The sequence below is a fragment of the Heptranchias perlo genome, chromosome 36 (genome assembly GCF_035084215.1).
Source record: "Heptranchias perlo isolate sHepPer1 chromosome 36, sHepPer1.hap1, whole genome shotgun sequence".
NCBI lineage: Eukaryota > Metazoa > Chordata > Chondrichthyes > Hexanchiformes > Hexanchidae > Heptranchias > Heptranchias perlo.
In genome coordinates this window covers 157,343-173,251 of record NC_090360.1, presented here as the reverse complement: position 1 = coordinate 173,251, position 15,909 = coordinate 157,343, and the positions used below count along the sequence as shown (strand labels likewise).

General features: G+C 47.5%; 1 protein-coding gene across 1 annotated transcript in view; it reads right to left on the bottom strand.

Annotated features, from left to right (window-relative positions):
* Positions 1–10,757, bottom strand: part of LOC137303908 (pro-neuregulin-3, membrane-bound isoform-like) — a 578,922-nt gene extending 568,165 nt beyond the window's left edge. Inside the window, exon 1 of the mRNA XM_067972321.1 lies at positions 10,606–10,757. Within this exon, the coding sequence (XP_067828422.1) occupies positions 10,606–10,757 (152 nt within the window). The remainder of the gene's footprint in view (positions 1–10,605) is intronic.
* Between the last annotated feature and the right edge of the window lie 5,152 nt (positions 10,758–15,909).

Genomic DNA, 15,909 nt, shown 5'->3' with positions numbered 1-15,909 from the left:
TTCCTGGTAGATGTAATCTCTCAGTTATAGTATCATCCTTGTAAATCTTTTTTGCACTTTCTCCAGTGCCTCTATAATCCTCTTTATAATATGGAGACCATAGTACTCTAAGTGTAATCTAACCAAGGTTCTATACAAATTTAAGATAACTTCTCTGCTTTTCAATTCTATCCTTCTAGAAATGAATCCCAGTGCTTTGTTTGCTTTTTTAATGGCCTTATTGTGATGGTACTTCTAATGATTTCTGAATGTGTACCCCTAGATCTGTAACCTTAACCCTAACCCTAAACCCTGGAGGCCTTTGCTCCTCTACCCCATTTCGACCCTACCTGAGCATCTTTGGTGTTCTGGAGTCATTTCTGGTCATCCAAAGCAACCTGAAGGTGTAGCAATAAGTGTGGAATAAAGGTTCTCGGTACTGCAATACACCACACAGCTCGTAGCAACTCCACAGGGAGCTGTAGAGGACCTCCTGGGGAGTGTTTTTTTGGAATGGTTAGGCTGCTGCTAAAAGACCTTGGGTATTAATCTGCAACCAGTTTGACTGTCCAGCTCCAACATGCTAGGGGATTGGATCGTCAGGTTATTTTCAGTATCAGCTTCTGCTGCTGACTGAGGGGGGAACCTACTCCTCGATTACCTCCGTGATTTGGATGACAAAATTATGCAATAAAAAGCAGGACAAATCCAACCAGGCCAACTACCGTTCCATTAGTCTATTCCCAATCATCAGTAAAGTGATGGAAGGAGTTGCCAACAGTGCTATAAAGCGGCACTTACTCACCAATAACCTGCTCACTGATGCTCAGTTTGGGTTCCACCAGAACCAGTCGGCTCCAGACCTCATTACAGCCTTGGTCCAAGCATGGACAAAAGAGCTGAATTCCAGAGGTGAGGTGAGAGTGACTGCCATTAACATCAAGGCAGCATTTGACTGAGTGTGGCATCAGGGAGCCCTAGTAAAACTGAAAAAACAAAAAACATACTAGAAATAATGGGAAACCAAGAGTCTAATGAGAGTGAGGAACTTAAAGTAATTAATACTAAAGAAAAAGTTTTTGAAAAATTAGTGGGAATAAAAGCCGACAAATCTCCTGGACCTGGTGGCCGACATCCTAGGGTTTTAAAAGAGGTGGCTGCAGAAATAGTGGATGCATTGGTCATGATCTTCCAGAATTCCCTAGATTCTAGAATGGTCCCAGTGGATTGGATGGTAGCAAATGTATTCAAGAAAGGAGGGAGAGAGAAAACAGGGGACTATAGGCCAGTTAGCCTGACATCAGAAGTAGGGAAAAAGCTAGAATCTATTATTAAGAACGTAGTAACAGGGCACTTAGAAACATCATAATATGATTAGGCAGAGTCAACACGGTTTTATGAGAGGAAAATCGTGTTTGACAAATTTATTAGAGTTTTTTGAGAGTAACTAGAAGGGTAGATAAAGGGGAACCAGTGGATGTAGTATATTTAGATTTTCAAAAGACGTTCGATAAGATGCCACATAAAAGTTGTTACACAAGATTAGGGCTCATGGGATTGGGGGTAATATATTAGCATGGATTGAGGATTGGTTAACAGACAGAAAACAGAGAGCAGGAATAAAGGGTCATTTTCACGTTGGCAAGTTGGCAGGGTACCACAGGGATCAGTGATTGAGCCTCAGCTATTTACAATCTATATTAATGATTTAGATGAAGGAACCGAGTGTAGTGTATCCAAGTTTGCTGACGATACAAAGCTAGGTGGGAAAGTAAGCTGTGAGGAGAACACAAAGAGTTAGGGTTAGTAACGACAGGTTAAGTGAGTGGGCAAGAAGATGGCAGATGGAATATAATGTGGGGAAATGTGAGGTTATTCACTTTGGTAGGAAAAATAGAAAAACAGAATTTTTTTTAAATGGTGAGAAACTACTAAATGTTGGTGTTCAGAGGGATTTGGGTGTCCTTGTACACGAAACACAGAAAGTTAACATGCAGGTACATCAAGCCATTAGGAAGGTAAATGATATGTTGGCCTTTATTGCAAGGAGGTTGCAGTGCAAGAGTAAGGAAGTCTTGCTGCAATTATACAGGACTTTGGAGAGACCACACCTGGAGTACTGTGTACAGTTTTGGTCTCCTTACCTAAGGAAGGATATATTTGCCTTAGAGGTGGTGCAATGAAGGTTCATTAGATTGATTCCTGAGATGAGAGGGTTGTCCTATGAGGAAAGATTGAGTAGACTGGGCCTATATTCTCTGGAGTTTAGAAGAATGAGAGGTGATCTCATTGAAACATATAAGATTCTAAGAGGGCTTGACAGGGTAAATGCTGAGAAGCTGCTTCCCCTGGCTGGAAAGTCTAGAACTCAGGGACATAGTCTCAGGATAAGGGGTCGGCCATTTAGAACTGAGGTGAGGAGGAATTTCTTCACTCAGAGGGTCGTGAATATTTGGAATTCTCTACCACGGGATGCTCAGTTGTTGAGTGCGTTCAAGTCTGAAATCAGTTGATTTTTGGACTCTAAGGAAATCAAGAGATATGGGGATAGGGCGGGAAAGTGGAGTTGAGGTCAAAGATTAGCCATGATCTTATTGAATAGGGGAGCAGGCTCAAGGGGCCGTATGGCCTACTCCTGCTCCTATTTCTTATGTTCTTATGTTCTTATGACGTCAATGGGGATCAGGGGGAAAACTCTCCAGAGGCTGGAGTTATACCTGACTCAAAGGAAGATGGTTGTGGTTGTTGGAAGGCATTTATCTCAGCCCCAGGACCTTGCTGCAGGTGTTCCTCAGGGCAACGTCCTAGACCCAACTATCTTCAGCTGTCACTTCAAGCAGAAGTACTACGTATATTCATTTTACATTGACTTGCCAAAGGGTACTGGCCTGCCTGAGGTGGAGTGAAAGTTGGTTTTGTGGGATTCAGTCATGGAGTTCATATTCTTCTTCTGAACTCTTGTAAACTCTTTCTTTAAAATGTGTTTCTCTGTAGTATAGGAGACAAGGATTCCGCTGCATCTCTGAAAATTCAAGCTATTCTTTTACGTTCTAATTCAAAAACTAGTGCAAATCCAACAAAAAGGTCTGTGTCTTTTCATGTCCGCCGGCTACTCACCTTTAACGCGTGGTGTGAATGGGGGAAGTGCTGTGTGTGGCCGCAGATCAGGAAATACTCGGGCATGAAAAGCCCCTCATTTGTATGTAGGATACAAGCAACATGAAGCTCTCACACAGAATGGGTATAAAGTCATAGAAAATTCATGGGGGGCTTTCCAGTGATCACTACAGATCTAATTCCCCAGTCCCTGCACTCAAATCTTTCTGATTGGAACAACCACACTGGTCAAACATTCTATTCCCTGGAGGGTTATCAAGATTCGGGGAGAACAGAGACCAGATGAATCTAACAAGGTGAGGGGAGATATTTTTAGCTGCAGGAAATTGAAGCCACGTGATTCAAAACAGCTGAGCAACAGGGACATAAGAATAAATAGAACCACATTCAACTTCTTTGTAACTGAAGTTCAGGTAGAAAGAATGAAGGGAAGAGTCAAAGAGGTGAAACATGGCCTTCATTGAGAAAGAAATGAGAGCAGGATACCTGGAGCTGAAAGTGGGCAGATTCAAGATGTCTCAAGCATTGCAAAAGTGCTTAATATGAGAGAGGGAGCAGAGGGTATCTTGGAGGCAATGATGAGATATGAATCTTGTACTTGCATATTTTCCAAGATTCTCAATGAGAAAAGTAAACAGAGATAAGAGGCTGTCACTGCCACTGAGAGGAGACTGGCAGAGCCCATGCTGCGTACCTGATGGCTTATTGCTGCTCTCGGGGTGTCCCTACCTATAGCTGCACAGTTGCAGAAAGTGATTTATTGAGTGTGGCTAATACAACTGTACATTAGAAGGTAGGTGGGTGGGGTATGTGTCTCCCAGTCACCAGTCTCCTGGAACCTTCAGGGGTCGGTGAGGAGTTTCCCAGAGATATGTCAGCAATTTGACCGATGGTCCTTTCTTGGTGTTCTGCCTTTTCCAGGACATAGCTGGTGAATGGGGGGAGGAATCGGGGTGATGGTGAACAGAGGTCACACCATGACATTGTAGGATTGGCTCAATCAACCAGCTGCTCTCTTCGATCCTGTTTTTGGATATTGCTATGTTCGTATACACAAGTCAGAATTTACAAACAAGAGCAAGATGGCAGGTAGAGTTTTATTTCAGGGAGTGTTCAGGTTGGACAGGGTGTGCATGTACAGTATTTGATTATGGAAATAGTAACACATTTGGGAGGAAAGAGGATCAGTGATGGTTCCAAGGGTAATGACATTGCTCAAAGTGATACTGAGCAAAGGTTCTACTTTCCTCATTGAGAATCCAGGTTCCTTTACTAATCTTTGCTGACGTATCTCATCCCAGCTGAGCTGCAATAACGATGCTACAAGTAACTAAGGTTCATGCTCCAGATCTCTGTCCAGTGTCTCCTGCTTGAAGTTTGAACTTGGAATCCAGTTTGGTTGTGAGGTCACTGCACATGCTGACATGCTAGCATAATTTTAATGATAATGTCAGTTTTAAAATATCACCATTCAGAAAATGTAGGCATTGCTGTCTAGGTTAACACATGAATACTGGTCACTTTGCCAAGGTAACAGAGGCCTGCACGTATCAGTAAAATCAGAACTTGTAGGCGATATGGAATAGGGGAGAAATTCAGATGAAGAGAGGTATATAATTACACATTTGGATAACACTTGGTATATGGTCGTACATGAGGCAAGACGGTCTTTCCTTTTCCCTGGATAACACAAGTTACTGCTCTTCAAAAAATTTATAGTACGTGAAGTGCTTTGGGACAATTTCTGAGAGATGTGACAATGTGCTGTTTAAATGCATGTGCTTTCCTTTCTGCTGGGTGTATCTCACTGAGACCAGCTGCCACCATGTCCTTCCTGCTGGGTGTATTGGTCCTGATCACAGTAAAAAATGGACTTGAATGTGTTGGAATCTTCAACAAACTTTTAAATTAAACCAACACAGATGACAATGATTAATAAAGCTCAGAGGACCCCTTTCTCTGTTAAACTGTGAAATGCAATTCTGCAACACAGCGTAATTATCGCCAATAATGGAGGTCTCAATAATGGGCCACAGATGTCGGGAGTGTCTCACGTGAGTAGCCCAGCCTCTTTCAAAGAGCTGGCACAGGCATTATGGGCTGAATGGCCTCCTTCTGTGCTGTACCATGCTATGATACTATGATTAAGGGCATAAAATATTACCAATACAGTGGGGCCACTGTGTTATTCCTCAAAATCAGCGGACAGTTCAACACAACTAGCTGCATTTGTTCCCACATTAAATACAAGCCTGTTCTGCAAGTTGATTTTAATTTCAGAGACCGAGAGGAAGGTCTAAGGCTTACGGTGCAGGACGTACTTGAGGGTGAAAAGACTAAAGGGTAAATTCCACATGCTTCCACTGGCCCCTTACTTGAAGGAAGTCCCATCGCTAACCCACGCTCCCCAATACTGAATTTATCTTTAAAACATACGACAAAGTAAGCTCGGAAGTAGTGATTAGGTGATTGGGTTTTGAATGTTTTTCATAGAATTTTTTCTTTTTCATAGAGTTCTCTTTCATTTCCTGAAGGCTTCGACATCTTGAGGAGACGAGGAAGTGGTTCCATGGGCACCAGGGCCCTCCAGTACTTGATCCATGCCCATTGCCCATCCCTGCCCATTGTCCATCTGAGCCCATTGCCCATCCCTGCCCATTGTCCATCCGAGCTCATTGCCCATCCCTGCCCATTGCCCATCCGAGCTCATTGCCCATCCCTGCCCATTGTCCATCCGAGCCCATTGCCCATCCAAGCTCATTGCCCATCCCTGCCCATTGCCCATCCGAGCCCATTGCCCATCCGAGCTCATTGCCCATCCCTGCCCATTGCCCATCTGAGCCCATTGCCCATCCGAGCTCATTGCCCATCCAAGCTCATTGCCCATCCCTGCCCATTGCCCATCCCTGCCCATTGTCCATCCGAGCTCATTGCCCATCCATGCCCATTGCCCATCTGAGCCCACTGCCCATCCCTGCCCATTGCCCATCCGAGCTCATTGCCCATCCCTGCCCATTGCCCATCCCTGCCCATTGTCCATCCGAGCTCATTGCCCATCCCTGCCCATTGCCCATCCGAGCTCATTGCCCATCCCTGCCCATTGTCCATCCCTGCCCATTGCACTTCCCTGCCCAGAGTGTCAGCATCAGTAAACTATTTCACTGGGGAGGAACCTGAGGAGGCCATTCAGCCCTTTGAGCCTGTGCCGCCATTCAATTAGATCATGGATGATCTTTACTTCAACTCCATTTGTTCCATATCCCTTGTTCCCCTTATCTAATAAAAATCTATCAATCTCAGTTTTGAAATTTTCAATTGACCCCCAGCCTCCACACCCTTTTGGGAGAGAGAGTTCCAGATTTCCACTACTCTTGTGATTTCACTCCTAAATGGCCTAACTCTAATTTTAAGGTTATGCCCCTTTGTTCTGGACTCCCCCAGCACAGGAAATGGTTTCTCTCTATTTAGCCCATCAAATCATTTTATCATGTTAAATACCTCAATTAGATCACCCCATAACCTTCAAAATTCAAGGGAATACAAGCCTAGTCTATGCAACTTGTCCTCATAATTTAACCCTTTTAGCCTGGTATCATTCTGGTGAATTTGCGTTGCACCCCCTCCAAGGCTCCAGATGGGGTCTGACCAAAGCTCTGTACAATTAAAGAATCACTTCCTCCCCTTTGTATTCCAGCTCCTTTGAGATAAAGGCCAACATTCCATTAGTCTTTTTGATTACTTTATGTACATGTGCACAAGCTTTTAGTGATTTGTGTATATGGACACCCAAATCTCTCTGCTCCTCCACAGTTCCTAGTCTGTCACCATCAAGAAAATATTCTGATCTATCTTTCTTGGATCCAAAGTGGTTGACCTCATATTTCCCCACATTGAACTCCATCTGCCACAGTTGTGTCCGCTCACTTATTTTTCTCAGTCCCTTTGTGAATTCTTGCTTGTATCTATACTACTTTCTGTGCCTCCTAACTTAGTGTCATCTGCAAACTCTATTGTTATTAATAAATATGGTGATAAGCAGAACAGATCCCTGGGAACAACTTGTCACATCCCACCAATCAGAGAACATTCCCTTTATCCCCACTCTCTGTCTCTTACCTCCCAACCAATTACTGACCCATGACACAAGGTTACCTCCAATTCCATGCATTTTTATTTTTGCTAATAATCTTTTGTACACAACCATATCAAATGTCCTTTGGAAGTCCATGTAGACAACATCCTTAGACATTCCTCTATCCACTATGCAAGTGACGTCCTCAAACAAACATTCAACTAGATCAGTCAGACATGACCTACCCTTCACAAATCTTTGATCAGCTCGTACTTGTCCAAGTGTCTCAGTTACTCTGTCCCTGATGATAGATTCCAGTACCAAAACTGAGCCTAATCCTGTTCTCACCCACCATCCTGCCATTCTTTCCAGTAGGATTCACTGGGTAGAACCTGGCCTTTATCTCCCCACCTCATCTATGGAAACTGACCTTTGATTTCAAAACCTGAAGATATTTAAAGCAAGGACTGATTAAGGGGGATGAGATGTCCTCTCACAGCACAGACCGTGCCAGAAATGCCAGCTTATCTCAGCAAGACCTCCCAGTTACCCTATACATGCGGCCACTTGAATCACACTCCAAATCCAGCAACCTTGTGCTACTTTTCTGCTCCACATCTCTGGACAAATTGTTGTGGGAGTTTCAGGGACCATTAATTTAGAAGCATCACAAATTGTATGTGATCCCATGCCGGGGAGGAAGTATCAGCTTCAATCACAAGTGCTTGTAAAAGGCCATGGCACATCTACATAATCTCAGCTTTTCTCAAGAGGTTATTAACAAACTCAGAGGGGTTTGTTCATTTTCTACTTGTGTCCCTAAATATTTGAACCTTTGACACAGTGAACAATTGCCTAGATCAACTTTATCAGTTCCCTTCATAATCTTCAATTTCGTCACCTCCTTTACCTTAATCACCTAATTGTAATGCTGCACATTTTCATGCTTTAAATTTAAAGGAAAGGTTGAAAAGAATCTCAGTTTCCTGCAATTCTTGCAATTCATCCTGAATTCCTGAGAGAATTCTGGTCTCTGAAGGGCTTTGCTCAGTGATCGATTTAGTGTGGAATTCACTCACAATTTGTCCTTTATAGTTCAAACGGAGTTTTAATCTTGGACTAGCAATCAGGTGGCGAGTTCAAATCCCAACTTGGCAAACTGTGAAATTGAACCAATAAATCTGGTACCAGGAACAATAATCATGAAAGCCACAAGATTGTTGTTAAAATCCAACTGGGTCACTAATGTCCTTGAAGGAAAGGAGCCCTGCTGTCCTTACTTGGTTGAGCCTACGTGTGACTCCAGTCCCACACTATTACAGTTGACTCAACACCCTGAAGTGGTCCAGCATGTCATCTTCTTGGGGCAACTAAGACTGGGTATAAATGTAACCTAGCCAGCAGTACCCACATGATGAGAACAAATAAAAAAGCATACTCATTGACTCTTGATCTCTAATTGTCACACTGAGGTAGATTTTCATCTTTACCATGGGGAGATCGAAGACCTTTATAGAACCCGCCTGATTTACATTTCATTCTGCCAGGTAGTGAAGATAAAAATCTACCACAATCTTCCTTAGAAACTAATTTCACACACAAAGCTGCAACCTTTCCTTGCAAAATAGTTAAATGCTTTGCTCCCTGGAATACAGCTTTGATTATATAGATTCTGTAGTTCAACATAGTTTATCAAAACATCACAAGCAGCCTTTGGCTGGATTGAGCCCTCCCTACCTCTGCAATGGGCTACAAGCAAGGCCTATTCCCTGCTTCACCAGCAGCCCTACCAGCTGCCCCATCATCCCCATCATTCCCCATCAGCTGCCCCATCATCCCCATCATTCCCCATCAGCTGCCCCATCATCCCCATCATTCCCCATCAGCTGCCCCATCATCCCCATCATTCCCCATCAGCTGCCCCATCATCCCCATCATTCCCTACCAGCTGCCCCATCATCCCCATCATTCCCCATCAGCTGCCCCATCATCCCCATCATTCCCCATCAGCTGCCCCATCATCCCCATCATTCCCCATCAGCTGCCCCATCATCCCCATCATTCCCCATCAGCTGCCCCATCATCCCCATCATTCCCCATCAGCTGCCCCATCATTCCCCAATTGCTGAAAGGGCAGTGGGAGCATTGGTTGTAAAGTAGAGAACTCCACCCACCATCCAGCCTCTGGATTATTCTCCAATCAATTTGGTTTCTCCTTCAGCATTAAATAAAAAGAATAAAAGATTCTGGGTCACTGCATGGAGTAAACATCAATTAATTTGTAATGTTTTTTCTTGGCCATCACAGAGACTAACAGTGAATAATGGAGTAAAATTCTAAACACTAAATTAAATAAGGTTTGTGCCATTCATTATTTGTTTGAAGATATTTAATGAAAAGCTAGCCCAGACACACTGTGCACCTTGTTTACATCAGGAGTCTAGCCCAGACACTGTACACCTCGTTTACATCAGGAGTCTAGCCCAGACACTGTACACCTCGTTTACATCAGGAGTCTAGCCCAGACTCTGTACACCTCGTTTACATCAGGAGTCTAGCCCAGACTCTGTACACCTCGTTTACATCAGGAGTCTAGCCCAGACTCTGTACACCTCGTTTACATCAGGAGTCTAGCCCAGACTCTGTACACCTCGTTTACATCAGGAGTCTAGCCCAGACACTGTACACCCCGTTTACATCAGGGAGTAAATTTTAGCCCCCAAGAACGGGTGAGTTGGGGGCAGGTGAGCAGTAAAAATTCTCCGTTTTTGGAGCGGGACCGCATCCCGGCTCCAACGTGCCTACTTCTGGATTTGACCCAGATGCGTTTGGATGCACACGCATCTGACACCCCGAAACCCCGCCAGCACTTATAGCTGGCGTGACGATATTTAAAGGGCAAATTTAGTTATTTAAAGCACTTAATGCGATTAACTTTTTGTGTACACAAACCATTTTAACTTCTCCTGAATGTGTCTCCCGTGGCCTCTGAAACATGTCATGGAAACAGAGGCGAGTTGCAGCCGACCCTCATTTGGACCTTTAAACCAGTGATTGACACATGTGAATAAAAGGTGACGTTTTACAGCAGGGCAATCAGTTCTCTCAGACAAACCTTTGTCTGGGAGTTGTTTGTGTTTAAACTGAGATTTCTTTGTTCACGCTCAGAATTCTTGTGTTCAGACATATTTACCTATATTTTGGACCCCCTCAAACTGACAACATTAGGTTGGGGGGGTGCAATGGATTTATTCTACATCTGCAGGCACGGCATTCTGGGAGTTGCAGCTCTACAAGACAGAGGTGTGCCACAGGAACCTGGAGAAGAGCAAAGGGGGAACAATGGATGGGCCGACATCGCAGGAGGCACTACCCATGTGAGAGTGTCTACAGACAGAGGCTGAGCTTTCTAGACCTCTCTGAGGAGCAGTGCCTACGAAGGCTCAAATTGAGTCGCCAGGTGGTCGTAGACATGTGCAGAGCTGCTCTCGGTTGGGCCTGGTGACCACGCATTGCTCGTCGCAGTTAAAGCCACCGCTGCCCTCAACTTCTTCGCCTCCGGATCCTTCCAGGGTGCCACCGGTGACATCGCCAGGGTCTCTCAGTCATCTGCACATAACAGGTATACAACAGGTGATGGATGGCTTGTTTGCCAGGACATCCGACTACGTCAACTTCCCCTGCGACGACATCAGCCAAACTGAGAGGACAGTGGGTTTCCACTCTCTGGCTGGCTTCCCACGGGTACAGGACGCAATTGATTGCACACACGTAGCAATCCGAGGACCTGCACATGAGCCAGGGCCGTTCATCAACACAAAAGGGTATCACTCCATCAATGCACAACTGGTTTGTGACCACCGGATGAGGTTTCTGTGGGTGTGTGCCAAATTTCCTGGCAGCTGCCATGATTCCTTCATTTTGCGCGAGTCCAACATCCCAGACCTCTTCCACGCACAAGACAGACTTAAGGGCTGGCTCCTTGGAGACAAGGGATACCCCCTGGAGACATGGCTCATGACACCTGTGAGAAACCCCCCCCAACAAGGCACAACAGCAGTACAATGACCGTCACACCACCACCAGGTTTGTCATTAAACAAGCCATAGGAACTCTGAAGATGTGCTTCAGGAGCCTGGATTGCTCTGGGGGAGCCCGTCAGTACTCACCAGCAAGGGTGTGCAGAATAATAGTCGTGTGTTGCTTCCTGCACAACATTGCTCAGCAGAGAGGGTTACAGGTGGAGGAGATTGAATGCACACATGAAGCATCCTCATCTGCCAGCAACATTGAAGAAGATAATGAGGAGGAGGAGGAGGACGAAGATGAAGATGAAGATAGGGAGCCCATCGCCGGATCAGCAGCGCACATGGCTGCCCGTGACGCCAGGGATGCATTCATATCTAATAGATTCACATAATGAGATCTGCAAACTGAAAATAGTGAACTACTCAGACCACCTGGAACAAACAACACCACCAACACCAGCTACCCCCTCACCCCCACCCCACCGCTTGCACAAAACAGTCCTTCAACCAGACATACACCCATTGTAAACGCGCCCAAAGAGTGGCATCAAGGACGATTTCACAAAAGGGGCTCAAGAATGGGCAAGATGCTGCAGTGGTGGTGATTATAACATTTAATGTGCATTTAACAACAAATATAAATGAAATGCAAGACATTCCATCAGACGCCCTTGTGCATACCCTTGGTAATTACAAAACCTTAGCCTTCCTCTTCCTCGAAACGTGGTGCATTCCCTGTGGCTTCAGCAGAGGTAGTGGCAGGCTGCTCGTGCCCTGACTGATAAGATGCTCTCGGCCTACGCCCTCTGGATTTTGGAGGCCATGAGGGCTCCGCCAAAGACTGCTCCTCCTGCAGCTGTAGAGGGACAGACTCAGCCATCGGGAGAGGAGGCAGCATTGCGGGTACTGGTTGGGGGTGGGGGAATGGGAGAGACGTGCGAGCGCTTTGAGTGGAGTCCCCACTTCCATGTCCCCTTTTGCCATCATCCCTATTCCAGGCCAGGGCCACATCACTCCCACCACTGTACTGGACAACAGTTTGGAGGACATCTGTGATGCGTTCGACAGATGAAGTTTCTGTCTGCCTGTTTAAGGCGGCAGACATGTTTGAATTCAGAGTCTACATAGCCATTGTCATAGTTGGAATGCATTCATCTGTGAGTCGTGCTTGAAGCTCAATGGAGGCTGCCAGTCTCTCCATCGCAGACATTCCCGTACTTACCTGTGTCACCATTCCACTAATGCTGGACTCCTCCATCCTCCCCGCTATTGTGGAGAGCATGCGTGGCACATTTTCCAGTATCTTGCAAAGCTGTAGCTGTACCTCTATCATTCTCATTCTCAATGATGGCCTCCAGCATTCAACTCTGTCTATGTCCAGCTGAGCAGAGATTGGAGAGGAGCACGCCCCCCCTCAACATGGACTGTCCACAGCTGCCCCGATCACCAGTGTCTGCTCATACTCACCTGTGAGTGGTGAATCACCAGGTGACAACCCAACTACCTGCCTAACACTAGCATCTACCCGACAATGTGGAAAATTGCCCAGGTATGTCCTGTCCACAAAAAGCAGGACAAATCTAATTCGGCCAATCATCACCCCATCAGTCTACTCTCAATCATCAGCAAAGTGATGGAAGGTGTCGTCGACAGTGATATCAAGCGGCACTTACTCACCAATAACCTGCTCACCGATGTTCAGTTTGGGTTCCGCCAGGACTACACGGCTCCAGACCTCAGTACAGCCTTGGTCCAAACATGGACAAAAGAGCTGAATTCCAGAGGTGAGGTGAGAGTGACTGCCCTTGACATTCAACGGCATTACCATCGCTGAATCCCCCACCATCAACATCCTGGGGGTCACCATTGACCAGAAACTTAACTGGACCAGCCATATAAATACTGTGGCTACAAGAGCAGGTCAGAGGCTGGGTATTCTGCGGCGAGCAACTCACCTCCTGACTCCCCAAAGCCTTTCCACCATCTACAAGGCACAAGTCAGGAGTGTGATGGAATACTCTCCACTTGCCTGGATGAGTGCAGCTCCAACAACACTCAAGAAGCTCGACACCATCCAGGACAAAGCAGCCCGCTTGATTGGCACCCCATCCACCACCCTAAACATTCACTCCCTTCACCACCAACGCACTGTGGCTGCAGTGTGTACCATCCACAGGATGCACTGCAGCAACTCGCGAAGACTTCTTCGACAGCACCTCCCAAACCCGCGACCTCTACCACCTAGAAGGACATGGGCAGCAGGCACATGGGAACAACACCACCTGCACGTTCCCCTCCAAGTCACTCACCATCCCGACTTGGAAATATATCGCCGTTCCTTCATCGTCGCTGGGTCAAAATCCTGGAACTCCCTTCCTAACAGCACTGTGGGAGAACCTTCACCACACGGACTGCAGCGGTTCAAGAAAGCGGCTCACCACCACCTTCTCAAGGGCAATTAGGGATGGGCAATAAATGCCAGCCTCGCCAGCGATGCCCACATCCTATGAACGAATTTTAAAAAAGGCCCTGGAAAAGAACATAAAGCAATATTAAGAAAGTTTCCCTGGCGACTACTCACCGCCCCCCACCCCCCCACCGCTGAGTTCCACAAGTATGTGGGGGTATAGTCGGAGGGTTGTGGGGGGGCATGGGGTATAGACATGAGGTGTGGGGGCATGGAGTAGAGCCAGGTGAGGGAGGAATGTGAGGTACAGCTGGACGGGGTGGGGTATAGCCGGGCCGGGGTGGGTATAGCGGGTGGGGGATTGTAGGGTCTAAACTGGGGGGGTGGTTTATAGTCAGGGGGGCGGGATATAGTTGAGGGGTGGGGTATAGACGGGGAGGTGTGGGGCATAGATGGGAGGCTTTGGGATATAGTCAGGGGGGTTCAGGGTGTGTGGGGTCTGGACTGTGGGTGTGGGGTATAGTCGGGGATGGGGTGGGGGGAATGTGTGGTCTAGACTGGGAGTATAGTCGGGGAGGTGTGGGGTATAGTCGGGGTGTGTGGGGACTAGTCGGGGTGTGGGATATAGTCAGGGGGTGTGGGGTATAGTAGGGGCGTGTGGGGTATAGTCGGGGTGTGGGGTATAGTGGGGGGAATGGGGTATAGTCGGGGGGTGTGGGGTATAGTCGGGGTGTAGGGTATAGTGGGGGGAATAGGGTATAGTCGGGGGGTGTGGGGTATAGTCGGGGTGTGGGGTATAGTGGGGGGAATGGGGTATAGTCGGGGGGGTGGGGTATAGTCGGGGTGTGGGGTATAGTGGGGGGAATGGGGTATAGTCGGGGGGTGTGGGGTATAGTCAGGGTGTGGGGTATAGTGGGGGAATGGGGTATAGTCGGGGGGTGTGGGGCATAGTAGGGGGAATGGGGTATAGTAGGGGTGTGTGGGGTATAGTCGGGGTGTGGGGTATAGCCAGGGGGTGTGGGGTATAGTCGGGGGGTGTGGGGTGTAGTCGGGGGGTGTGGGGTGTAGTCGGGGGACGTGGGGTATAGTCAGGGGGGTAGGGTATAGTCGGGGTGCAGGGTATAGTCGGGGGGTGTGGGGTATAGTCAGGGTGAGGGGTGTAGTAGGGGGTATGGGGTATAGTCAGGGGATGTGGAGATAGCAGGTGGTGGGGGCTATAGTCGGGGTGAGGGGTATAGATGGGGTGAGGGGTATAGTTGGGGTGAGGGGTATAGTCGGGGGTATGGGGTATAGTCTGGGTGAGGGGTATCGTCAGGGGGTATGGGATATAGTTGGGGGTATGGGGTATAGTCGGGGTGAGGGGTATAGTCTGGGATATGGGGTATAGTCGGGGTGAGGGGTATAGTTGGGGGGTATGGGGTATAGTCGGGGGGGTATGTGAGATAGTTGGGGGTATGGGGTATAGTCGGGGTGAGGGGTATAGTCTGGGGTATGGGGTATAGTCGGGGGGTATGGGGTATAGTTGGGGGTATGGTGAATAGTCGGTGGTATGGGGTATAGTCAGGGTGAGGGGTATAGTCGGGGGGTATGGGGTATAGTCGGGGGGTATGGGGTACAGTCGGGGTGAGGGGTATAGTCGGGTGTATGGGGTATAGTCGGGGGGTATGGGGTACAGTCGGGGCGTATGGGGTACAGTCGGGGTGAGGGGTATAGTCGGGTGTATGGGGTATAGTCGGGGTGAGGGGTATAGTCGGGGGCATGGGGTATAGTCGGGGGTATGGGATACAGTCAGGGGGTATGCGTTACAGTCGGGGTGAGGGGAATAGTCGGGGGGTATGGGGTATAGTTGGGGTGAGGGGTACAGTCGGGTGTATGGGGTATATTCGGGGGGTGTGGGGTATAGTCGGGGTGAGGGATATAGTCGGGGGTTATGGGGTATATTCGGGGTGAGGGGTATAGTCGGGGGGTATGGGGTATAGTTGGGGGTATGGGGTATAGTTGGTGGGTATGGGGTATAGTCGGGGTGAGGGGTATAGTCGGGGGTATGGGGTATAGTCGGGGGGTATGGGGTATAGTCGCGGATATGGGTTATATTTGCGGGGTATGGGGTATAGTCAGGGTGAGGGGTATAGTCGGGGGGTGAGGGGTATAGTCGGGGATATGGGGTATAGCTAGAATCATAGAATCATAGAAGTTTACAACATGGAAACAGGCCCTTCGGCCCAACATGTCCATGTTGCCCAGTTTATACCACTAAGCTCGTCCCAATTGCCTGCACTTGGCCCATATCCCTCTATAGCCATCTT